At 41.6% G+C, this 27290-nt stretch overlaps 1 protein-coding gene across 2 annotated transcripts in view; it reads left to right on the top strand.

Moving 5' to 3' along the window:
- Nucleotides 1-27290, top strand: part of TSPAN8 (tetraspanin 8) — a 221067-nt gene that overhangs the window by 185923 nt on the left and 7854 nt on the right. For both annotated transcript variants that reach the window (XM_057316262.1, XM_026500024.4), the window contains 6 exons: nt 1542-3325; nt 16017-16079; nt 20897-21034; nt 22525-22599; nt 22697-22804; nt 26949-27080. In XM_057316262.1, the coding sequence (XP_057172245.1) occupies nt 3266-3325; nt 16017-16079; nt 20897-21034; nt 22525-22599; nt 22697-22804; nt 26949-27080 (576 nt within the window). In that variant the 5' untranslated portion in view covers nt 1542-3265. The remainder of the gene's footprint in view (nt 1-1541; nt 3326-16016; nt 16080-20896; nt 21035-22524; nt 22600-22696; nt 22805-26948; nt 27081-27290) is intronic.

The following is a 27290-nucleotide window of genomic DNA, read 5'->3' on the forward strand; positions in this document are numbered from 1 at the left end:
GCCTGATTTGCTTGATGACCTTGAGAAAATGCTGGACCTGATGGTTTTATTCATGCCCTTTTCTCTACTCTGAACACAAGGAAGCCCTCTCTCTCTTCTCCCTGCCAGGGTCCTGATACTGCTATCAAAACCTGGTCTACTATGACTGCCTTGTGGAGAATTTTCATGCTTAACTGGATTTGAATCCTCCTCTTGTGTTAGTTTACCCTGTGCATTTACTACAAGTGATAATAATTGGCACAACGGCCGCATTAGGAAACCTTTATCTAATTTATTAGACTTTTCTTCAGCTCTTTTCTTCAGTTGTCATTTCTTGTGATATCCTGCTCTCCTTTGCCTCTTGTTCCTGGCCTGGCATTTCGCTGGGTCTAAGATATAATACTGACACTCCCCAGCCCCTCCCTACCTCTGCCCCCCACTGTTAAATATCTGCTAGAGAACAACTTCTCAAGATCTAAGGTGGTAACTGACTCATCTTATAATCATATGACATAACTCAAGACATGGTTGGTGCAAGTGGACAGAATACTGATCTGATCATCATGAGACCTCCTGTCTAGGGCTAAAGAGCTCTGTCATTAGCCAGTTTTGTGGACTTGGGCTACTCAGTCTCCTAGGGCTTCACGTTTTTTATGTATAAAATGTGGGTGTTTGTCTGGGTCAGCATTTCTATAAGTAAGTGCTGTAACACTGGTTCAAGGATATGTCTTTCCAAAATACTTTCTGGGGTCACATTCATTTGGGAATTCCTATGTATTTTGTCACCTGCTAGAATATCAGCAGTTTAGGGTTCTGACAAGTCCTGAAATAAAGAAAATATTTTTCTTTACTTAATAATTAATCTTTTGGGAGGGGCAAGGTGTAACATGTTGGTAGTTCCCTAGAATTCTGTGACACCACACAGAGTCATAAAATCCCAAGATATAGTCTGGTCCTGTGAATTAATTTCATGGATATGGAGCCTAGGAGTAGAGGCTGCCCAGAGAGAGAGGAACAGGAGAAAGTTCTGGGAGGCGGGTAGAGGCCTGCCTATCCTGTGCTGTCCGTGCCATTCTAAGAAGTCTGGAATGTATCCTGTAGGTGACAGGAAATCATCCTTAGATTGGTTTTTAATCAGAGGAATTGCATAGTCAATAAGTATTTATGAAGAGAATTATGGAATGAAAAGGAAAATTCTGGAGTTCTAAGGCAGATAGGAGGGGAAAGAGATGGGCAGGGAAACTAATAAGATTCTGGTGGAATGAGAGACGATAACAGTTGAATAATGACAGTAGCTAAAGGAGAGATAGAGGAATCAGATTTGAAGGAAATTCCGGAGCTCAGCGGACTATGGGCAGTGATTGGATACCAGGCAAGAAAGAAAGAAGAATACAAAGGGACTCCACAAGATTAGCTTGGGTAAATGTTGTGTGATTACAAAATTTACTGGGATAGGATTTCAGAGGAGTGAACTGTTTCATATAGATTTCGAACTGGACTGGGGAGTCTTCTACAAAGAGTAATTTTTCTATAAAACGTATCCATTGATTTTTGTGTTTCAGGGTTCACTAGCAACTTAACTAAAGAGTATATCCTTTTAAAAAAATGTATTCTAAACTGAAATTTGGTAAGTACTCAATACATTCTTGTTGACAAAACAGCATTTTTATCTATATATTTCTTTTGATTTTTATCTCTAACTGATAATCATTTCTAGGACCCAAATCCATTCCGTTTTTCGCCCAATCAAAGCCTCTTTCTTCTTTCAGCTTCGATAATCCTATCCACATTTAATATCTCAGTAGAAGTTTGTGAGATTATTTCCATTTTCTAGAGGAAACAGCATAGAACACCAACAATTTTCATGATTATTTAAATATTAAACCATTATTTTTGAACTAATCATAAATTTGGCCTTCACACTATCACTTCACACATACATGCTCATACAAATAAAAATACATTGTGTTTATAGTCAGGGAGTGGGATTGTTTCAAGAGCACCCTTGTATGTTAGTGAAAAGTAGAAAAATATTCTTTTAACTGACCCAGTTTCTTACAGGTCCACATTTGCTTATTGTACAGAACTGACAAAGATTTTGAAGAATTATTTTCCCCAGTGACATTTTGAAATATAGGGTTCTTTTCTTCAGGGAGAAATGAACTCCCTTTTAGACACAGGATGTGGAAACTAGCATGACCCCAATTGTTTATACAAAAGCAGTCCACACCTCCCTGATTAGGTCAGAGAATTTTGCCTTTTACCTGCCACAGCTGCCTTCTATTAGCACTAGAAACAAATTGTACAATCTATGGTCACGGAACTATGACCACCTTCTCATTTTGAATTTTTTTGTCTAAGAGGACCAGCAGTCCAGAAACCGAGTTGGTGGAGAGGAGCTGTGGCTGGATGTAACTTACGAGGGGAAGGGAAGTGCGGTGCCCGCCTTAACAATAAACTGAGCTATCAAAATGGGTACACATTATAAAATGAACACAATGAGGCAGTCAGAGAGTGACTCCTGAGAATTTATTTTTTCTCCCTTTACACTGCAAACAAACAAAGATAAAAGCTGAATGGTCTTGTAATAGGCAGGGCAGTGTCTCCCTGCTCACTTCCCCTATCTATGCTGCCCTCGTAGCAGCTCCGTGGGCTTGTTTGAAGTAGTTGAGGAGCTTTGGAAGGTGGGTACATGCCATGGCTGTTCCCACTATGCTGGGGCTCAGGAGGAAGGGTGACTGGGGCAAGCCTTCAGATTTTGTACATTTCTAAACAGATTTTATTGTCCCTGGGAGAAATTTTGCATTGTTGAGAAAATGCAATGCAAATGCCCCTTTATCTCAGAGCAAAACAGTCTTGCTTTCCTATAGTGGAAGCGGAGGGCAGGGAAGTCAAGTTGTGGTTTCTGAAATCCAGCAACCTAGTATCGCTGTGCCACTCTCTCTCTGATCCAGCGCCACTCCTTAACTTGATATCTGTTTACTTTAGAGGAGGCAGTTTTTGAGAAAGGATCATAAATATCCTGGCCCAGTTCCCCAGGAGCCATGACAAGCGAAAGAACATACTCGCCCGGTGATAGCCCTGGCGATATTTAAATGTGTGGGTTAATTTTTTATCCACTTTAATAACTGGATTATTCGCCTCCACCCTTCCTTTGCTTTCTGTTTCTGCTCCGAAGCCGTGGGCACAGAAATCTCTGCGGGCAAATTACTCCAGAGCATATTGCTGGACAGTCCTACAAGGAACAGTTACATTCACGCATCTGGATTCCTGACCCTTTGCCGACATGGCAGGTGTGAGTGGCTGTTTAAAATATTCGATGTTTATCTTCAACTTCTTGTTCTGGGTAAGTGTTTTGGTTTTTTTCTAATTATCAATTTTAGGCAAGAAAGGGGACCTTGATACAAATATCATAACCGAGAACAGACTGCGCTAGAGAAATAGGAGGAGGAGGAAAATGTATTTTCCATGTACTTGTTTGGATTTGTTTGTTCTTTCTTTGGATATTTCAGTAATTGAAAGTGAGCCAATGACTCAAGAAAGTGGACTTCAGGATCTGTGAGGGTAAACATTTCATAAATGTTTTGATATTGTTGTAAAACAATCACAGAGGAAAAAAATACCCCCTAATTAAAGGACAACTGTTCTTAGTTGTAGACCATGCAGGCCTCCCTAGTTTAAGGACGTTGTGGGAAAAATTTGGTCTTGATTCCACTGGAGCCCAGCCCCTGAATCCTAATCTTTACATCTGGGTCTGGAACAGGTGAATGGTGGGGTGTCAGAGGAGAGACATGAGGAAGGGATCATTTTCAGAGACCCGAAGAAGAAACAGTGGGTCATAAAAAACTTGACAGGGAAACAATACAATTATTTAATCCCGGAAAAATTGAACTTAGTTAACTAGGTTAAAAAAGTCAGTATTTCGATGTGTCATTACCCCACCTCTTAATCAATAGGGTTGGTATTTTTGCAGGTCTTATGGGGTTTTTTGAAAGCCTGGTGACATTAGCGAATAAATTGATAAGTAGCATTAAGTGTTAGAAAATGGGAAAATAAGATATGGAAGGCAAAAGGTAAAAGGTAGGCTGGGATGTTGGAAATTGACATTATCATTTTTAGTATTATAGGGTGCAAGTAAAGATTGTTCAGAAGTAAATCAGTAGAAATAGCCCAATATCCTTAAATGAAAAAATCATTTTGTATACTGAATTTAAAAAATGGCTTCTGCTCAGGACCCCTGGGTGCCTCCGTTGGTTAAGTGTCCGCCTTCGGCTCAGGTCATGATCCCAGGGTCCTCGGATCGAGTCCTACATCCGGCTCCTTGTTCAGCAGGGAGCCTGCTTCTCCCTCTGCCTGCCATTCCCCCTGCTTGTACTCTGTCTCTTTCTCTCTCTCTGATAAATAAATAAAATCTTTAAAAAAGAAAAGGCTTATGCAGTGTAGGCAGGAGAGAGTTCTGGTTTTGTTCTTTACCTGATTACCTTTAGTAGACAGGCAGCTGGTATCTATATGTTGGTGCACTTCTGTTCTATTAAAACAATGATGTACCTAATTAAACTGAACTACGGGAAGACAGTCTTGTTGTACAGAATGATTTTTCCTTCAGTGTCAGCAGCCCCGATGAGTACAGATGAAATATTGGTGAAGTGAGTAAATGAGTATGTAAAGAAATAAAATAAAATAAATAAGATTTGTCCCTTTACTTCTTCTTTTTCCTAGAAAAACAGACTGCTTTTGCAAATATTAAGTATAGATCATGAAAATATGCCAGTTTTTTGAAGTTAGTCCTGATAAATTTCTTCCTTTGAAATATTTAAAATTGGTTAAACCTTGAGAGTAGAATATAAACAAAGGAATGCCTATGAACTTTGATTGGTTTTGTTTGTAGCTTTTTGTTATGGAGAATTTTGAACATTTCATAGAATAGGAAAGGGTGATGAACCCCATCATCCAGCTCCAACCGTGAGGACATCAAGGCAATCCTTCTGTGTGCAGGCTCTCATTCACCTATATCAGTTTGAGGCAAATCCCAGCTAGATCATTTCATCTGTAAATATTTTGGTATATATTTCTAAAAAAGAAGTAATTCTTTAAAATAAAAAATGTAACCACAGTGTCCTTATCGCCCTGAAAAATAAATAAGAATTTCTTAATCTATTATCAAATACCTGTCTAGGGATATTTCAGAATTTAAATAAGGTGCACACATTGCCATTGGTTGATATATCCTGTATTCCAATTTTCATATTGAGGTTCTCCTTCCATCTTAATCTCTTTTGACCCCCCACCCCGCCCTTGAAATTTTATGGATTGATGTGTGTGTTGTCGGTCTTACCACATTTCCCACAGTCTGGAGTTTGCTTTTTGCACACCGTGGTATAGTTTATCATGTTCCCCTGTCCCCTGTATTCTCTCTAATCTAGTGATTGCATTTGTCAGCTTGAAGAGATTCAGCTTGTTATTTGGGGGGAGCACACCTACTTTCGAAGTGATACTGAGTTCTTCCATCAGGAGGCCCATACTGGTTGACCGAGTCACTTTTTGTGATGCTTGTTGCCCCGGTGCTCGAGAACCTAGACACAGTCCCTTAAGAGTTCCAGTTGGTGATCCCCTGTTTCCATCACCCTTTCTTCATGTATGAGCTGGACTACTTTCAATAAAGAGAACCCCAGCAGGTATTGATTGGTTACCAGTAGTACCCAGTTTTTATTTAAAAAAAAAAAAAGGCAGCATAAATGGTTCTTACCCTTTACTTAACCGATTTCAGTGATGAGTTAATTTTCTGGTATCATGCAACAGTAATGAGCAAGAATTTCTGTAAGTATTCTTAAGAAATAATAGATTTAAACTCCATCGCCATCCTTTCCTTTGTTGATATGCAATTTATTTTATCTTTGGCCATTGGGAAGCATCTTCAAGTTGACTCCTGAGTCCTTTTGACATGATCTTAATAGCATAACTTCTTCCCCATTGGTATGACAAGATGTTCCAGGCTTACTTCCTTAGTTCCTGCCCTGGACCTGGAATCAACTTTTTCCTCAAGAAGTCCTGAGATTTGTTTTTGAAAAAAGGACAACCGTTGTCTTTCTATGGTACAAAGTGTATACGGGCCATTTAAACCAGCCAAAATACGAATATGCTAATAAATGCATAGCTCTTTTTTCAGTAAGATGTTCCAAAATAACCTAGTAGCAATCTTCAAATTATGAACTTGTTAAAATATATCTGTTGTATACAATGGCATAAAAAGTGCTGATGGCTACTGTGACTACATCAGAGGTCCCTGTTTCCTTAAAAGCTACTCAGGGATTTGAAATCTGAATTTTAAGGTGAAATGACAAAGACAGATTAGGCAAGAGGCATGTTATAGGTCCAGGATTATATATTTACAATTAGAGATCTGTACTGTGCTGTACTCAGATATTGTCACTGCTTTCCCCGGATCCTCTGATTATTTTATTTTATTTTTTATTTTAATTTTTTTTACATTTTATTTTATTTATTTGACAGAGACAGCCAGCGAGAGAGGGAACACAAGCAGGGGGAGTGGGAGAGGAAGAAGCAGGCTCCCAGTGGAGGAGCCTGATGTGGGGCTCGATCCCAGAACGCTGGGATCACGCCCTGAGCCGAAGGCAGACGCTTAACTACTGCGCCACCCAGGCGCCCCCCTCTGATTATTTTATGGTAGCCATTATCTCTTTGCTTTTCTGGTAATGAAGACAAAGTCTTTCAGATGCATCAGATTTCAGTTAGATATTTCTACTTCCCTGGGGTCAAAAGGCTTGTACTGTCCGTCAGCATATTGGCGTGACCTACATTCTCTATATGACTCGTCCCGAAATGGAGTCTTGGAGTAAGAGCGATGGCAGTAAAGACCAGTGATCACTTCTCAGCCAACAGGTGACGTCAATATTTTCATTTTCATTCAAAATTTAGACAGCAGGAGTCCCTGGGATTAGGGAACCACAGCTATTTCTACTCTCCCATCCCCAACCCAGAGTTCTCCGTTGGAATTTTATGATCCTTCATAGGAAATTAGCGATTTGTCACATTCCTAATGTTTACTTAAGCAAAAAGTTTAACGGTCTCACTGATGTGGTTTTCTTATAGATATGTGGCTGTATGTGTTCAAATGCATTCTTTCTGGCGTAACTTGCAAAACTAAGCTTTTGCAAAGTAGGGCCAGATGTTGAAATATCTCTGAGATATGCGTATGCTCATGTAAGCTAAACATACCAGTTTCTTTTGGGAGAGAACTTGAGATACGTCACATAAATATGCGGCAATTTCCATTTGTTAGAACTAGCAATTGAAGAAAAACATGTAAAAGTGGAAATCGTTCTTAACCACTGAGGCTAGCGTTTGATGCAAGTCACCGTGAATTGGAGGTGCTGTGGAGAATGGATTAATTCCAGGTACAAAATCTATTTCTCCAAGTCTTGTGTCAGAACAGAAGAGCCGCCCAAATTTCCTTCTGTTCCTCTCAAATAGATCAGGCTGGGAGGTGTTATAGATGCTGGGGTATGGTAGTTGTTCTGGGTAAGCACTGGACACAGCCTTCGGCCCAGGGATGCAAGGGAACCGCCAGGAGAGGCGGAGAGGTAGCTATGGAGAGTCCAGCTCTGTGCCAAGGAAAGCGGAGTGAGATCACGTGACCAAACCCAAATGAGGTAAGGTGAGAAGGAGGAGCCAGGTTGTAAAAGCCAAATGTATCAGCAACTGCAGGATGCTGGTGCCTGAAGCTCTTTGAAGAGAGCAGAAGGAAGTCAGAACTTGGAGACGGTCCAGGAACCACAATTTTGATGTTCCTCGTCGTATTTTATGTGGTGCCTGGGTCTCCTGGCTGGCTGTGCTGAGAGCAATGAAGAGAGTCAAGGCAGACATAACTGAGATAGGGGAAGCTAAAAAAAAAATCAGGCCCAGTGATATTTCATTCCATCAGTTGATGAAATCTCCCAGGATAAAGACCTGACGATGGCTGGAATGTGTGAACTTGGTAAATACAGTGGTTTCCTGCCACTATGCAGTCTGTGTGGAACTATAACCATGACAAAAGGCATCCAAGCACCAGTTGAGAGTTAAGGCTGAACCTTAGCTCCTTCATCGCTAGCTGTGTGACCTTGGGGAAATGTGTTAATCTCTCTGTGCTTTAGAGTTCCTCATCTATAAAACTGGGGGTTAGTAGTATCTACTTCATGGAGTCGTTGGGAAGGTTAAATGAGTGAAGGCATAGAAAAGAATTCAGAATAACGTTAAAGAAATGTTTAAGAAACAGACATTTCCACCAACATTGTATGGACATTTTTATGAGACAAAAATACGAAACTACTCTGCATAGTGAGAAATCAGTTGCAGTGGTAGATTGTGAAACAGTGGAGGAAATAACATAGCAAGAAATATGGAGGCAGAAATTCTTCTAGCACAGACCAGGGGAATGGAAAGAAGGAAAGCATATTTTGTAAGCAGACAGACTTGAGATTCAAATCCTGACTTCACTCCATATTGCTGTGTGGCCGGGAATATGCTCCTTGACTTTTCTGTGCCCCAGTCTCTGTATTTGTAAAATGAGGATGACAATTTTATCCAGCAGAGTTAATTGTAAATATTAAATAAGATACTTTCTGAGAGCCTATAACCAAGGACTCACATGCATTATTATTCAATTAATGCAATTTCCCCCAATTCCCACCATCATACTGCTTTTTAATTTAAAATATTAGAGTCTGGCGTGGTAATATTTTATATGTAATTGGCTTTTAAAACTGAAATATAATTTTAGCCCTACTCCAGCCCTCCTCTGGCCTCCTGGGGCAAGGAATCCGTGGGGCTAGAGAACTGTGTTAACCCTGGACCTGGCCTCCACGCTGGAGACTTGAGACACCCAATTTCCCTGCCCAAATGGCTCCAAACCTGTTTCCAGGGTCTGCACAGACCCTTCTCCATGGTGTGATCAAGGCGGTGCTGTTTGCCCGAATGGGAGCAGGTTGGAACAGTGCTGGCTTGCAGGCTGATGGGTCCACAGCCATTCCTGTTTTGTCCCTCTGAGTTCAAGACAGAGCCTGGAGTGAGGGCCAGGGGCAGGGCGACTCTCCCCAGGCCACCGTGCCCTGCTGATAGCCGACTCCGAGGAGTCAGAGAATTTGAAATCAAATCTTTTTTTTTTTTAAAAGATTTTATTTATTTATTCGACAGAGATAGAGACAGCCAGCGAGAGAGGGAACACAAGCAGGGGGAGTGGGAGAGGAAGAAGCAGGCTCATAGCCGAGGAGCCTGATGTGGGGCTCGATCCCACAACGCCGGGATCACGCCCTGAGCCGAAGGCAGACGCTTAACCACTGTGCCACCCAGGCGCCCCTTGAAATCAAATCTTGTCCTCCAAGTCAATAAGTGGGTACATTTGTCAAGGTCGGATGATAGGAAACATTTTATATATGTTTATTACCATGAATGATAACTTCTCAGTATAGAGGCCAGTGGCCTGTTTGTTCTTTGTGTCCTTGCTCCAGGCCCTGCAAATACATGTACGGGTCTGCGGGTTGTACTTTTGACACAGTGATAAAAACATTCCTGAATTTGTAACTTTTTTTTTTTAATTTGAGAGAGAGAGAACACGAGGGAGCATGAGTAAGGGGAGGGGCAGAGGGAGAGAGAGCCCGAACCTGGAGCCCTGACAAGAGGCTCGATCCCAGGACCCTGAGATCACGACCTGAGCAGAAGGCAGACACTGAACCAACTGAGCCACCCAGGTGCCCCCTGAATTTGCATCCATTCTATGATTCAGAAACATTAGGATACTAATCAGATGCTGGCCTTCCATCTCTCTTTATTTTGAAGTTATGTACATTTTAGTGATTTTATACTTTAGCGCAGCAAAGATAACCTGAGGCACGTTTACCCAGACCCTATTTATGTCAGAAAGAAACGTGGTTGATTTCTTTCTCCTAAATTTAGAGCTACTTAAAATTAGAATTTGCAGCAGTTGTACTGGGTGTCTGGCTTACTTACTGGGTTCAGAAGAGACACATGAAGGCAACTATAGAGAACTTGGCTCTGTGCTTACCACTCATTGATAACAACAAATAATCAGTCATTGGGGCCTGAAAAACCGTGAGGACAGAGACTGCTGAGAATTGAAATTTTTAATTAACTCCACTGGTGTAGAACACCAGAAAAGCGGGTAGTGAGTGAGTTAGAAGCCAGGTTCGTAAATCGGAGCTGCATTAGGCCATGCCTGTAGAAAGAAGGCCCAGCAAGCTCTCCTCCAACAGGAGGTCTGAGAATTATCGTGACCCATGTCATTAGACTGAGGTGAAGCGCAAAGCAGACCCTACTCTCGGTGAATAATACATCAGAATGGGTCTCATCTTATTTAAGGACAAATAAGGGAAAATCCAGCCTAAGTCCTAATAAAGACTGCTGAACAGGTGACAGGGAAAGTCACTCTGAAACCTTAGAGGACGAGCACACATCCCTGAAAGAAACTCCAGCATCATGGAAAAAGGATCCAGAAATTGGCATCTGCAGTGCAATGGCAGAAGCAGCTCCCTATGAAACAGACGATGGAGAGACGATGGAGGCCACGAGAGAAGAAAAAGCTAACGGGACAAGCATAGAATGGGGTGAAAAGAAAAATGGATAAACTAAAGAAATACTTCATGTAAACCAGAAACCCGATGACAGAGTTAAAATCCACTCCGGGAACATTAAATGGAGACAGTGAGATAGAATCCCAAATTGAGAAACCCTCCCAGAGGAAAATCAGAAAGAGATAAATGAGGTGGAAGACGGTAGAATAGAGAATGGAAAACCAGAACAATTTGTATTGCTGAAGAAGAGGACACAGTAAATGGAAAAAAAAAAAAAAGATTATTAATATAAAAAAATTCTCACAGGCAAAATGGCGTGCTCTGCATCATCTTACCACAATGCCATGGAACTAGACTTTCAAATAAATGTTTATTAAAAAAAGAAACTTGAAACTCAGCAACAGTAGTACTGTCCTAAAATGTTAGGGCTCTTGGACTCCTTGCCTCCTGCATTCATGGCCAGCGGTGGTGTGGGATTACTATAAAAACAAATCTTGGAGTTATCCAGGTTATCCATGTGGATATTTTCTTATTCTTTTATAACCTTTCAGGAGCAGCAGAGGAAGCTTTCCCTTAAGCTTATCTAAAAAGTGTCCATTCTGGGCCAATAATGATAGAGCTTGCGATCCACACATCCCCCTAGCAGAGTGCTCTGTACTTTTTTCCATTTTCAACACTTTTCAAATACACTGTGATAAAATCAAAAGGTAGAATTGAGAGGGAGGGAGTAGGGATGATTGGCAGACACCTGTCTGAGAAGAGGACAAATCAGCTGGTTCTATACCATTTATCTTTGCTCTAGATGGTGCTTCCCTTTCTCTTCCTGGCACTCTGTAGTTTTCGGCTTGTGCCCTTGGTTGGCTTGGGCTGCCATAACAAAGTACCATGGGCTCGGTGTGTTAAACAACAGAAATTAATTTTCTCAGAGTTCCGGCAGCTGGAAGTCCAAGATCAAGGCACCAAGTCAATTTGGTTTCTGGCGAGAGCTCTCTTACTGGCTTGCACATGGCTGCCTTCTTGCTGTGTCCTCACATGGTTTTTCCTCCACGCATCGTGCATAGACAGAGACAGAGACAAAGAGATCTCTTCCTCTCTTATAAGGTCACCAGTCATCTTGCATTAGGACCCTACCCTGATGACCTCATTTAAACTTAATTACCTCCTAAAAGCCCTATCTCAAAATACAGTCACACTGCAGGGTACAGCTTTAACATGTAAATATAGGGGAAATATAATTCAGTCCATAGCACGCCTATAAGCAAACATCAAAAGCATTACTTAATTTCTTAGAATGTTGGCTCAGACCATCTGCATCCTAATCCCATAAAAAGAAAGATGCCTAATAGGAGTTGAGTGATAATCACAACGACTGCCCTCAGGGAGAAACCAGAAGGTGGGCTTTGGGGGCAGTAGGCCCGGTCAGTTCTGCAGTGTCCACTGTCTGCTGAGCTGGGGCCCAAAGTACCATCTCATTTCCTTTTACAACCTCGTCAACAGAAAGTAGGACAGATCTAGATACTTACATCTTAATTTATACTCTCAATTATTTAAACTGTATAAGAAGGCTGGGGCACAAATACCTAAAGCCAAACTGGAAAAGGCTCCGAGAACCATTATGATAGCCAGTCTTGTAACAATTGGGATAAAATAGGTTACTATCAATCATGACTCTAAAATTATTATTCTTGATAGAATATCAGTTTACTTTCTTTTAAAGTCAGTATAAAATTTAATAATTTTATATTGAGAATTATTTTTATATGTAAATTTCTTCAATAACGTGAGAATGGCATGTTCTAAACATGCGTTTCTTTCGTTTTTAAGATGAAGTTGGAAGAAAAGATAGGAATGGAAATGAGGGTTTATCCAACTTCAAAATTTCTTTTTTTTTTTTTTTAAGGTTTTATTTATTTATTTGACAGCGAGAGACAGAGAGGGAACACAAGCAGGGGGAGTTGGAGAGGGAGAAGCAGGCTCCCCGCCGAGCAGGGAGCCCGATGCAGGGCTCATCCCAGGACGCTGGGATCATGACCTGAGCCGAAGGCAGACGCTTAATGACTGAGCCACCCAGGCGCCCCCAACTTCAAAATTTCTAAGAAAATTTAGCTAATTGTAAAGATTGAAATTGGGCCAAATATTCTTGACTTCTGAAATAATTGTATATTCTTCCTTTTCTTTTTCTTTCTGTCTTTTTTAGAGAGAAAGAGAGCATGAGAGTGGGGTGGGGAGGGGCAGAGGGGGAGAGAGAATCTTTTGTTTTGTTTTTAAAGATTTTATTTGTTTATTTGACAGAGAGAGAGAGAGAGAGAGGCAGAGAGGCAGGCAGAGGGAGAGGGAGAAGCAGGCTCTGCACTGAGCAGGGAGCCCGATGTGGGACTTGATCCCAGGACCCTGGGATCATGACCTGAGCTAAAGGCAGATGCTTAACCGACTGAGCCACCCAGGCACCCCAGGAGAGAATCTTAAGCAGCCTCCATACTCATGTAGAGCACGATGTGGGGCTCTATCTTACAGCCCTGAGATCATGACCTGAGCTGAAATCAAGAGTCGGACACTTAACTGACTGGGCCACCCAGGTGCCCTCTTTCTTTTTCTTTTTAAAAATAAATTTTTAAGTGTTTAAAGTAATTTTAAAAGTAAATTTAAAAATAAATTGAAAATTTTTAGAGCAGTTTTAGGTGTACAGCCAAATGGAGATGAAGGTACAGAAATTTCCCATATCCCCACCCCCACACATGCAGAGCCTACCCCGTTATCAGTATCACTCAGCAGAGGGTACATGTGTTACAGTTGATGAGGCTCCATTGACATATCATAACCACCTAAAGACCATGGTTTTCATTAGGTTGCACTCTGGGTTTTGTACGTTCTATGGGCTTGAACACATGTATAATGACATTGATGTGTATCCATAATTATAATATTATATAGAGTATTTTCACTGCCTAGAACATTGTCTGTGCTCTATCTATTCATTCCGTATCCCCCCGGCAACCCCCAATCTTTTAAGTGTCCCCATAGTTTTGCCTCGTGCAGATTGTCATATAGTCGGAATCATACAGTATATAGCCTTTTCAGATTGGCTTCTTCTACTTAATAATATGCATTTAAGGTTCTTCCGTGTCTTTTCATGGTGCGATAGCTCATTTTGGAGGGGGGCTGAATAACATTCCCTCGACTAGATGTCCCACAGTTTATCCATTCATTCACCTACTGGAGGACACCTTGGCTGCTTCCAAGTTTTAGCAGTTGTGAATAAAGCAGCTATAAATATCCTTCTGCAGGTTTTGTGTGGACATACATTTAGATAAATACCAAGGAGCATGATTGCTGGATGATAGGGTAAGAGTATGTTGGGTTTTGTAAGAAACTGTCAAACTGTCTTTGAAGGTGGCTGTACCATTTTGCATTTCTGTCAGTATTGAATGAGAGTGCCTGTTGCTCCCCATCTTTGTCAGCATTTGGGGTTGTCAGTGTTTCAGATTTTGGCCATTTCAATAGGTACGTAATAGTGTCTCATGGATACTCCTTTTAAAGTTAGTGTTACGGACAACACTTGGGGGCTGAGAAGATTAAAAGTTATCATTTGAAGGATAAATATGGTTGATTTCGTTGATTTCTCAATGACTTGATATCTAAAAGCATTGAAAAAGTGAACTAAAAAGTCACATAGAGACGAACAAAAAAGTTAAGGGTTTAAAAAACCACAGTCTTAGACTCCAGGAGTTCCTACAGTTTTCTCGTTGATCGTCTCATAAATATAAGGATAATAATCATAATAGCTATTTGGATAATTAATGCTATGTTCCGTTAAAGCTAAACACCAGAGCAACTATTAAGACAATCAATGTAAATTTACTTGAGAAGAAAAAGAAAACATCAGTGAACAAATTAAATAACAAACAAAAATCCAACTGCTGTAAATTACTGAAAATCTCAGGGGGTCTCATTATCATTCAACATAAATCCTTACCGACTTATTTCTTAACACAGAGCTACTAAAACGAGCATTTGTCTCCATCTGCAAGTAAAATTAGGATCTAGTGGAAAGGGGGAGAAAAACTGAGGGTTTTCAGGCTCTAAAGCTGGCTTTTCAGTGGTTTGTATTTTATGGTGTATGCCAGTGTGTGCCTGTAAGATACTTAAATTGCGTAGGTTATTTGGTGATTTGAGAAAGAGCTTTGGTTTTCCATCGCCTTTGTTATTTTGTAAAAGTTGGAGCCTGTCGAGGGACAGGATTGGATTCGGAGCGGTGCTGGATTTTCATGACGGGACTGTTACCTCTCAGGGGTCTAGCCCCTTTACCTGAAATGAAGGGTTTGAACCTAGATGATTTTTTTTTTGAGATCTTTTAGGCAACGCGGATAGTCTGATTTTTTAGTTGCTCATGGTACTCCCTGTTCCTTAGCAAAGCCTTTGACGCTAGGTTCACCGCAGACTTAATGAGAAGCCTTTAAAAGTGAATCGGCTGTTTTGAGATTGCAGGCATATGGCTCAACCGTGCACAACAGCAATGATACGACCAGGTCAGCGGGCTTCAGAGGACTCAGGAATTTCTCTGTCAGAGCACCCCATGGCCAGAACAGTCTAGAAAATCTTGCAAGGGCTGCTGTGTCTGCTATGTGACCAAACTTGTTCTCGACATCTCTCTTTAATAATAGATCTTTGATTTTTTTTTGAGGCTATAATATATATATCTGAAATGACACAAAACAAAATCAAACCCTGAAAGACAAGGGTTTTCCTTACACAAAAGTAAAACGTGTTTCACATTTTATATGTTGGCTTTGGTCCAAATTAAATAATCTGGGAAAGTCATTAAGTGCATTTAAGAGTTTTAAGTACTGCTGCTCATTGTTCCTCCTCTCTGGGTAAGCTTTACGACCTAAAAGAGCTTATTTTTAAAGGAGTTTATTGGGGTACAAAAAGTGTTGTAAACCCTTGCTGCTTACCTGCAGATTTTGTCAGATGTACTACTGTTCCCTGTCTATCCCAACTTCTTGCTTCTAGAATCTTGAAGGCATGTATGCTAATTCGTTTTTTCTTCCTTTTTGGTCCAAGACAGCTTCTCAGAGACAAACCCAGGAACCTAATAAGGATCTTTTGTCTTTAAACTGTTGTGACTTCTCTTTCAGATATTATAATCTAGCAAAACACAGAGTTAGCATTGAAACATGAAAAATCATCGTTTGCCTCCCCTGTAGTGGTGATGACTTCTTGTCTGTAGACCCATGAATGGACTGTGGACGGGAAACGGAATTATTCTTAACAAATTTACCCATTTTAGTGGAATGCTTTAGCAATTACCTACACGTGAATATTCCAGATTTATATCTTTAGGGGTAATGTATAATTAACGATAAGCCATTGTGACCAGACGTCTAAGGGTGTGTTCAATCAGAGTCGCAGTTTGTCTCTCTTGTCCTCTAACATTTTTTTTTCCTTCTGCAGCTTTGTGGCATCTTGATCCTGGGAGCAGCAATTTGGGTACGAGTAAGCAAGGATGGTCAAGAGGTAAATAGATACAAACTTCTCTGCTCCCGAAGTAATTTATTTCTCTTATAATGATGAAAGTAATGACCATAATAATAGAAATATATCTCTAGCTTTTTCCTTAAGTACTTGATGTATTCCTTTGTGCTGGTACGTGGTTTTATAGTTTAATTCAATGTAATTAATCAAAATTACTCACTATGCGCCTGGCACTGTGCTAGGCATGGATTAATCCTTTTGGAGAAAGGAGAGGTGTTATTTCAAAGATAGGAAGATTGCCATGAATATGGAGGTCAGAAGGGGCTAGAGTGGAAATCAGGCTCCTTCGTTATTGGCAGAAGGGGGGCCTGAAGTGTAGCTGGAGGGTACAGACTGCCATTCCTCCGCACCAGCTACAATGTCTGTTGTACAAGGTGTGAGGCTGGTCCAAAAGTAAAGACGATGAGAAGTTCTCATGGAGAAGAAGAATTTGAATCTGTGTTTTAAAGGCCACACGGTACAGAGATGGCTGGTAATTACCTGTGCCAACTTGGCATCAAGGGTGACTCCTTAGAACAGTAAGAGGCTGGTCCCACTCCGGTAACTCAGCCATTGGCTGCAGGTGTCCAGCCTCTTGCTATCTAGATAAGAGCAGCACGAGCCCCTTTCCTTCACCACGCACCATTCCACGGCCTGCGGCAGAGCTCTTCACAAGATTTCTGCAGGTCGGGACGAAGTTTATTTAGTTCTTAGAGTTAACTCCGGCTCCAGGCTTTGGCTCGCACCTGTGCTGTTTCCGTTCCACCCCACATACACCTTTGTGAATGCGCCAGAGTGCATGAGGGAGAGAGGAGGAGGGCGTGCGGGGCTGTTCCTCTGGTTCTACCCCACATAATAGCTGGCATCATTTCCTGGCTCCCCTGCTTCCATTCTTCTCTCCCCCTTCTTCTCAGGGGCACTCCACCCCCCCCCCATTATTATTCTTAACCGCATGCGCGGCAGTTCCCTTATTCTTTGTGGTCTGGGCTCTTGCCACGATTCAGGATCCCGGCTTCTAGTGCCAGGGCCTTTTTAAGGTATTTCTTTGCCCAAGTAAAGTTTCTGCCTGTTAGAGGAATTTTGATCCTTATTTGATAATTATTAAGATATATTAAGCCAGCAATAAAGTAATGTATTTTCTACAAAAGCTTATTATACCGTGATGAAGCTAAACGCCTTTGGAGACAGCCTCGTTGTAAGCAAGATTAAAAGCAAATTACCATCTGTTATGACTCCTTTCCTCAACTGGGTGGCTTTTCTGCCTCTTCCTCCCTGCCTGCCTTCCTTTCCCCCCCCCCCTTTCTCCCTCCCTGCCTCCCTCCCTCCCTAGCTCCTTTCCTCCCTTCCTCCCTCCTTTCCGTCTCTGTCTCCTCTTCTCTTTTTAAAATTTGCTTTCTACCCTTAGAGAACCCAAGGAATCACAATGGCAGTTAGCAGCTTCCTTATTCTGCGCCTACCCACGGTGAAGAAATTGGGTGGGGACAGGTGTGGCAACTAGTTGGTACCATCCTAGTCCATCCGGATTTCATTTATGGTCTTACACAGATAAATGTTAACTGTGACTTCCTGGTGGCCTCGGACTCTGGGTTTGAACACGGAGAAGGGTATTTGAAGGTGTGCTGAATCTCTGTTGTCTAGAAGCTGATGTCTGACTTTCAGACTCATGATCAAGCACAGAGATGAAACAGCCCCCTATTCAGAGGGTGCTTTGGCCTTTTTAAGATATGTGTGCAGCCTGTCTTTTATTTTATTTTATTTCTGGTTGATATGGGAACATTTTCTTTCCCCCAAGTGCTTCTGGTAAACAACGTTGGTGTTTAGTCTGTTAAGAAATTCCACACACTGAATGTATTAGAGGGAAACTGTTGTCCTTGAAAGGGTGGGACTCCACATCTGGGGACACGGAATGAATTCATAGAGCGAGGCAGCGTCTTCGGTTACATTTTGACTCTTGTGCTGTGAGTCTCCAGCTGCCTGGATGAAAGTCTGTATCTGCTGGGAGGACACCATTAACCAGCTTGACTTCTGTGACATTGGCTTCATTTATCTTTGTCTGAAGTCAGCGACAAAGAACCAAGACTGCAAAGAACTGAATTTCAGTAGTGGGGAAGTAGGCGACAGTTGCGGAAGGAAAAGGCTGAGCATGAAGGCAAACAGGAAGGATGTCAGGGAGGTCTTAGCGCACAACTTTCAGCGTATCTCTTCCTGCTGAAAGTGTCTCTCGGTAGGACACTTTGTTTTCCCTCAGGGAAACGCAGCGCCCTGAGGCAAGCCTTTGGGGCAGCCATTCTTGTCTCAGCAGATCTCTTAGAACCCACAGAGCACCCTGAGCCCTCTCCCTCAAGGTTCAGCCATTGGAAATTCTCCCTTGTCTTAACACACACAAGACACTGTTCATCCAAGACAGCTTTTTAAGACTCTGCTGCCCCTTTCCTGGAGCGAACACCTGAACTCAGGTTTCCATTTCTTGCCTGAGAAAGAAGAGCCACTTGTTTGGGCTGGGCTCGGAACAGCGACACCCCCCCCAACCCCCCCCCCTCATCCAGTCTCTGGCAGGGGGGTTGCGCTGCCCACACCGATCTTAGAGAAGGGCCTCCTTACCTGCCAAGCCCATGCTAGCTGCGCTCTCCAGTCTCACCTGTAGATATCTGACCTGTTATTTCTGTCTGGCCCATAAGCCAAGTTCTGACATCTCAGACGGTGAGTTACCCCTCTCCCACGCATTCAGGTTTACCTGTCCTGGCCACAATGTTCTAGGGAGGCCGTGTCTGATGGTAGGTGGGTAGATGGGGTTTCCTGATGCTGATTTTTTGTCATGCAATCTACTTTGACCCAGGTGCCATGCGTGTTTATTAACAAAACCCATTTCTTAGGCCCAGTATGAACAAGCAAACAAAATTCAAACAAAAAAACCTGAAAAACGAACAAAAAACTCTTTCGGACATAACCAAGCTTTCTAAATATGTATGTTGAAACATTATCTGTAAGCATAGACTCTTAGAGACAAAGGAGGCCCCAGCGATCACAGACACTGACCCAGTTTCCTTTATAAATGGGAAACTGGGGCCCCACAGGATTAGTTGACTAGTCCAGGGTTAGAAACTTTGTTATGTATGAGGACCCTGAGTAGAATATGAATCTTTGTTTTAATGCTTTTACAGTCAGCACATTCCTTCCTATTGATTGTTGAATGAGGCTTTCCTCTAGGCTATGAGCTGGCTTTTAAAGTCTTTAAAAATGGGGCGCCTGGGTGGCACAGCGGTTAAGCGTCTGCCTTCGGCTCAGGGCGTGATCCCGGCGTACCGGCATCGAGTTCCACATCGGGCTCCTCTGCTATGAGCCTGCTTCTTCCTCTCCCACTCCCCCTGCTTGTGCTCCCTCTCTCACTGGCTGTCTCTATCTCTGTCGAATAAATAAATAAAATCTTTAAAAAAAAATAAAGTCTTTAAAAATGTACACATCATTATTAGTAGTTATTATTATTTTTTAAAGATTTAACTTATTTATTTGACAGAGAGAGACAGCCAGCGAGAGAGGGAGCACAAGCAGGGGGAGTGGGAGAGGAAGAAGCAGGATCCCAGTAGAGGAGCCTGATGTGGGGCTCGATCCCATAACGCTGGGATCACGCCCTGAGCCGAAGGCAGACGCTTAATGACTGTGCCACCCAGGCTCCCCTATTATTATTTTTTTAAAATATATTTCCTGTTAAGGGAGCTGCCCCACATGCTGTGCGGCACATTCGAGGAGGCAGGGCCTCTGAATTACTGGAACAACTCGTGCTCTCCCTGGAAATAGCCCAGTAGCTAGAGACCGTACACGATGGATGAGGTCCGAGTAGCGCTCACGTGCAGTATAGGCACAGGGCTCCACTTCTCGCTTGTGATTTACCTGGACGACGCGTGGTGGCTTGAGGCTAGGAATCACCAAGGTGATGAAGAAGAGTATGTGTGTTGCTGGAGAGAAGAACTGAATTACGCAGGGAGGGTAGCCCAAGCCCATACGAGGAGCCCTAGGATGTTTTTCCTCGATATCCCATTGCTGAGCAGGCAAAATGGAGAGTTTCTGGAAGACTCTAAAGACTATATACCTTCTGGGACTAAGGGGATAGAATTATATGGAATATCAAGAACCAGACCTGTTTTCGTAGCTTAAATATTTTTGTTTTGGCAAATGTATAGACCTGCGTGATCACTATGACAATCAACATGCAGAGCTTTTTTATCAACCCGTAAGCATTTACTCACACCGCTTGCAGTCGGTTCCTTCTCTCCTTCCTGTCTTACTCCAAGTCAAGCACTGCTCCGATTTCGAAGTTAATGTCATATAAATGGAATCATAGAGCAATCACTCTTTTGAATACGGCTTATTCAGCTCACCATCATGTTTTTTTAAGATGCATTCATATTGTTGGGTCTCTTGTTAGTTTGAGGAACTTGCCTTTCGAATTTAAATAATTAAATTGCCATAAAATATGCACGCTTTACAAACACAAAATAGGCAAACCAAGGGTCGCATCATGGGGGAAAGTACCTATCCTTCTAAGCTTTTAACAATAATCGGCATTTAAAAAGCCTACTGCATTTCTTCCATAGAGCATCCAATGGATCATTTTAGACAAATGTAAGTTGGAAATGTTATTCAGGTAACACCTGGATAAAATGTAAGCTCTCGAAAGCAGAGATTGTTGGCTTTTGTAGATCACCGAAGTGTCTCAAGGTGTTAGATTAGGGCCTGGCCCACCCTAACTATCCAGTGGGTATTTGTTGAACAACAGCTCGAAGAAAGGGATTTTCTGTCATTAATCTCTTTTTAATTTTCAGATTCTCAACTCTGGGGATTCTGTCACTAGCTCCTATGTTTCTGTGAACATCTTGATTGCTGTGGGGTCTGTCATCATGATTCTGGGGTTCCTGGGATGCTGTGGTGCCGTGAGAGAGAGCCGCTGCATGCTTCTTTTGGTGAGTTCTCCAGACGAATCGCAATACCCAACCTTCGGACTTCTGAGGATGGTCTTCCATTTCCATTGTCTGTCAAAAGGACTTGCCAAGATCGATGAAACTTTAACTTTCGCTTGGGGGGGGTTGATTTAGAAGCTAATATTTTTTAGCTTAGATTAGAGGACGCCCTGAGAAATTTTAGTCCTTCTTCCTCCCTCCCTCCCTCCCTCCCTCCCTCCCTCCCTCCCTTCCTTCCTTCCTTCCTTCCTTCCAAGTACCTGCTGTGTGCCAGGTACTGTGCTAAAAGATACACAGACATTAAGACAGTTAGAACCCACTGGGGAAGACTGACAAGCCAACTGTTAGCTACAGTGCGAATGGCCCAAGAAGAGGAGGGCAAGGATAGAGGAGAGAACTTTCAAGCTGGAAGCAGAAGTGAGAAAGGTGTTTGTGTGGGTGAGGGGGTGATGGGCTTTCCAGGGAGAGAGGCTGGCAGTATGATGCTGGCACGTTTAGGGACTGACAAGGGCTTGGGTATGGCTGGAGCATGACAGAGGCTATTTTCAGTAAATGATGGGAGATGGGTCTGAGTGTGGACGGTGCCAAATCATATTCCATGTTAACAAAATTATAAGACAGTGAGGTAATCAGATTTGCCACTTAGAAAGCTTCAAGGAGGATGGATTGGGTTGGGATAACCCACAAACATTTACTTTTAACATGGACAGTAGAAAATAATAAAAGGATGTAGAAAAAATATGAGAAAAAGATCATGACATTTATTAGATAAAATCTAACATTAGCATTTACAGAGCTCATTTAAACTTGTTTCTCTCATAAAATAAGTATTGTGTCTGCCCCTGAAAGGTACTTTGTAGCTGTTTATTATGAGGGAAGGTAGAGACAGAGCTTATTTTAATAGCATCCCTAGTGGTTGCCTTATGATCAGTAAGGCCTCATTTGCAATTTGAGCGATCTAATTACTTGAGGAGTGTGTTTTAAAGAGAGAAAACCTAATTTGCGGGCTGCATTCCTTAAAGTTCTAATTCGATAGATCTGAGACAGGTTTCAGGAGTGTACATGTATAACGAGACCCCGGGTGATTCTGCTAGCGGTAGAAAACTTGTTTTGAACTCACTTCTGAAGTTTGTTTTAAAGCTTGTGTGAGTTTGCGTTTGATGAAGAAAAAGGAGAAAGGTAATATTCAAACAACTGCATCTAAGTGTTCAAACTTTCCTCCATTCAACATCACACCGATGTCCACAGTCCTGTCAATACATTTTTGTTTTAGCCACTTGGCTTGGTCAGTGTTTGAAGCAAATGTTTTGACTACTAATGGCCCCTACAATGGCTTTTTGAGGCCAAGGGTAGAATAAACGAAGAACATGGCTATTACTCCAACTGTAATACAATCCCGACTGCAGAAAAAAGCGCCAGGCCCAAATGTCCCAAGATGTGACTGAATGCCTCGGGGATAATATGTATTTCATTTCTTTTTCTTTTTTTTCCAGTTTTTCATAGGCTTGCTTTTGATCCTGCTCCTGCAGGTGGCGGCAGGTGTCTTAGGAGCTACTTTCAAATCTGAGGTACGTACACATGACATTTAATAATTTTGGAAAAGTCTGAAGAATCACAATACTACCTTCCGGCATGAATAATTTAACAGTGCTTTTCAATTTTCAGTCCGAGCGTGTTCTGAACGAGACTCTCTATGAAAATATAAAGCTTTTAAGTGGTGCGGATAAGGAAGCAGAAGCATTCCAGAAAGCCCTGATTAAATTTCAAGAAGAGGTAATTAGAATTTGTACGTCATTTGGGGAGTTGGGCGTGGGTTTTATGTTGAGTTAATTTCGAACAGGAGTATTCCTTCACCTAAAAACGTGTCTCCATTTTGCACATTTTGACTGATTATCCTGTCACTGTGCGATAAGAAAAATCCAAGAATATTTCTAACTTTGTTTCCAACTTCTTAGGAAGTTCTGAAGCAGTTTAGAAGGACAGAGACTAAGAAGAACATTTATGACCAAAAGCCTCAGTTGGACCAAATCAATAGTTGTTTCCTGTTTACCAGTTAGCAGGATAGTGTAGGGCATTTGGAAAGTCTCTCTCTCTCTCTCTGCCTCCATGTCTGTCCCCTCTGTCATAAAAATAATTACAGCTATCATTTTATTCCTACTGAATATGTACTAGGCCTTACATGCAGTAGCTCATTTAATTTTTACGACAACTCTTTGAGATGGATCGTATTATCTTTATTATCCCTCCTTTAGAGATAAGGAGGTTAGGTCTTGGAGAGGTCTGACGGCTAATGAGTAATGAGATTGGAATTTGAACCCAGGTGTCTGACGTTATTTTTTTTGTAATTGGTATACCAGCCCCTCTCTTATTCCTTATTGAAGCTGCTTGTCTGTCTTTAGGGTAAAAGTCAACAGCAAAAGTCAAATCTTTAGTCAAAGTCAAGAGGCAGGCATCGAAGATATTATACTCTCTGGCTCTTACCTAATATTCTAATATTAGTAAACACTACGCCATAAAGATTAAACAAACAAAAAACAAAACAAAGCAAAACCCTCCACTCTAGGCCAGTCAGGTTCGTTCACTCAGGATCCTTTAAACAATTCTGCCTTCCTCCCTTGGCATCATTCCCTAACGTGGAAAATACTAATACTTCTCTCTCTCTTCCCAAATACTACGTGTACTTCAAGGCTTGACTAAAATATTACTTACTCTGTGAAACTCCTAATCACTCCTTCTTTATTCAGAATTCCCATCGTATTAACTACATGTAGCATTCAGTTCACATGTTAAGGAAATTCTCAGAATCTTAGAGGACAGCTGGACGTTGTAGGGCATTCAACTTGACTTCTCGGTGATTGAAGTATTTTGTATTTCTGTCCATCCACTCTCTGAACATTGAAGAATTGGAAGTTCATCAGTTTTTGCCCATCCCATCTCATTTATATCTAAGTCTGATGATTAGTATGTTCTTTCTTAATTTGAAACAAAACCTGCCTCCCTAGGATTTACATTATTTAGTCCTGGTTCTTCCTTCTGGAGTGTTAGAGGAAAAAGAAAATCTACTGATGCTTCTGCACATTGCAACTTTTGACAATGGCTATCGTATGATTTCTAAAAGCTTTGCTTTTTAAGTTGAAACATCCTTAGTTTCTTGAACTATTTATCAGATGACTTTTTTTTTCCAGAGCATTCCCCAGTTCCTATTTGAATAGACTCCAGCTTGTAAAAATTCTGCTTAAAGCATCATTTCCAAGAGCTGAAACCTGATAGGAGTCAGTCTCTGTTTCACTTCCTCTGTGGTGTGCTTTCCCCAGCTTCCCCAATAGCTGCATTTCTTGATCCTCTCCCCTCCAGCATCCTACTCTGGAGCCCAGATCAATCCAGGTTTAAAGCAGGAAGAATTTAAGCAACTCAGTTCTTCCCCTGGGTGGGACTGAGCATCCTCCATCCTCCCCGGTGGTTGACCTAAGACAAAATGTACTATAGGTGACCACTGGATCTCTGGATTGTGTCCTGAATCATACTTGCTACACATTGTCCCTGATATCCAAGGTCTCAGTACCAACCACGGGGTTCTAAATGTTCTGTTTGTTGTAGCACAGTTCTGAATTACTTCCATTCTTGTACACTAACACTATACCTGGAGCTTCCTATGTTCATAGAACTATAGTTCTTTTTTAATGTCCATTTTAAGTTCCTTCCTTCCTTCCTTCCTTCCTTCCTTCCTTCCTTCCTTCCTTCCTTCCCTTTCTTCCTTTCTTCCAATGTGCGGGATCAGAGTGCGAGTGGCAGGTGGGGCGGGGCACGGGGCTCAGTTCTACCGAGCTGAACCCTGTGCAGTGAGAAAGCATCCCATATTACATCCGCTCCTGTTGATCTGCTTTGTGCAGCTCTCTCCCTCCCTCCCTCCCTCCCTCCCTCCGTCCTCTCTGCACCAGGGCTTTTCCTTTTCAGTAACGGTTTTTTTGGAAAAAAAAATCCTACACCAAACTCTGGCTAGATGACTTGGGGCCCCACCACACACGGACAGAAGTTGTATTTACAAAGTGGTTTTCTCTTTGGATTTCAGAGAATTCCCTCCCCCTGAATTCTCTGCTAACATACTAGTGGAATGTGCTCCTCTTGGGTTCTTGGTGATGACTCTTGGTCTAGACATTGTTGTATTATTCACTGTGCAGTGCCTTGTTCATCCAGCTGTGATAACACTTTAACAAATCCTGACCAGCTTCTTCCTCAACTTCTCTCACATCTGATGTGGTGACCAGATACCATACCAAGTTGAGCCTTTCTACCTCCTACCGTGTCTTCTGTTTCTAGGCCTCCCTAAGGAATCCTGAGGTATATTGTGTTCCCAATATGGAGTGGTCTGTGAGTGCATATAATGGGACTTTTTAAAAAAATCTGGCTGTCTAGATCATTTAATGTTGAATTCAAGATTATTTAATCAGAAAGCATGAGCAATTAATCATGTCTACCATGGAAACAGGAAAGGAACTTATTTCAAGATTGCCCTCTTTGCTCATATTGATTGACCTTGGGACCAACTGAAATCTTTCACTCGTTGTCATATGAATGTCTGCTGAGTCATATGATTTGTGCAATTAAGGCTTTGAGCCAAAGTGCAAGACTTTATATCTGCTTCCAGTGAACTTGTTGGTTTGAGTCCATTGTTTGAACTAACTTTGGAACTTGCTTCCATTCCCCAAAGTGTTAATCATCACTGCCAGCTCTGTATCAACTACAGAGTTGAAAAGGTACTTTCCAAATATTTATCTAAATTATTCATATCAGGGTTGAGCAGAGTATAATGGAAGTGGCAACGGCCACCACAAAATAACAACAACAGTAGCTAACACACACTGAGTACTTTCTACAAACCAGGCACAGGGCTAAGCACTTCATATCTTCACAGGAATTTTCCCATTTGTTTCTTTACAACAAATCTACGACTTACATGTACTACGAGCAACTACTATTATCTGCATTTTACAGATGAAGAGACTGTGGCACAGAGAGGTTAAGTAATGGGGGTAACGTGGTCACCCAGCCAGTAAGTGAAAGTTTTCTCAATATCCTGGCATTATAATGCATCTGAGCCTAGAAAACCACGTAGTCTTGGTTCAATTTTCTTCAGCAATTTTTCTCTACCTTTTCTTCATGAAGAATTGTCTTTGTAATAGACTAAATACTACTACGGTTACTTCTCTCTTTCACCTAATCATATACCATATACCCTGAGTCATTGGGTTTATTGCTTCCTTGTTTTTCTTCCCAAAACATGACCACAGATTCCCAAAGTGTTTCCCCGCGTTTCAGTATATTCTGGGCCTTCCTTGACGTTATCTTAAGAGTTTCACCCTTCATTTGCATCCCTTCCCCATTTGGCGGATGTCCATGTAAAATTCAGCCTCACGGGAGGCTCGCCAAGCATCTTCTTTGGCCTATGAGAGGCCTCTCACTCTTTTCCTCCTCTCCTCCAAACATGATCAAAGATCATGAGATGGCAGTTTCATCTTTTAAAACCTCTCATGTCTTTTGCAGAAAAGTTCTTTAAAGAGACCTTGATTTTCTCATGAACTCTTTGGAAGCTTCTTTCCCAAAGTCTAGGATATAAACATCTGATTCTGCCCCTCTCTTTTGTCATTTAAAACTAGGGGAGTTTTTCATCTTTTCTCCAACTTCCACGGACTTGTGCATCCGCAACCCAATTTTTCCTTCATTAATATTAAGACCAAAATGGAAGATTCCTTCATTTTTGCTTCTACATCCAGAGAAGTTGGTGAGGTGATTTACATGACATTTTAGTATAGGAAACATTTTAATAATAATTTCAGAAAAATAGGGTTCAATGTATTGACAATTTTTTTTTTTTATCTTAGTTGGTGATTGTTTTTTACATCTACTTTTCATTAAACAGTTTAAATGCTGTGGTTTGGTCAATGGAGCTGCTGACTGGGGAAATAATTTTCAAGAGAATTATAAGTCATGTGAATGTTCAAGTTCATCAGATGCTTGTGTGACGTATGAAGGCAAACAGGTTTACGAACAGGTGAGAACAAATCAAATTTGACATAGTAATTTGTTCTGTTAATTTTTTTCCACAGTGAGTCTCTACAAAAAAAATTAAATTGCAAGCAGTTACAATGGGAATAACAATATAAAAGTCCCAGGAATTTCCCAAATAAAAAATAAATCCTGCTTAAAGATAAAAGCAGATATAAAAAAGTGAAAGTATTTCATTTTTTTTCTATGAGTCTGA

The sequence above is a fragment of the Ursus arctos genome, unplaced genomic scaffold, assembly GCF_023065955.2.
Source record: "Ursus arctos isolate Adak ecotype North America unplaced genomic scaffold, UrsArc2.0 scaffold_21, whole genome shotgun sequence".
Lineage (NCBI taxonomy): Eukaryota > Metazoa > Chordata > Mammalia > Carnivora > Ursidae > Ursus > Ursus arctos.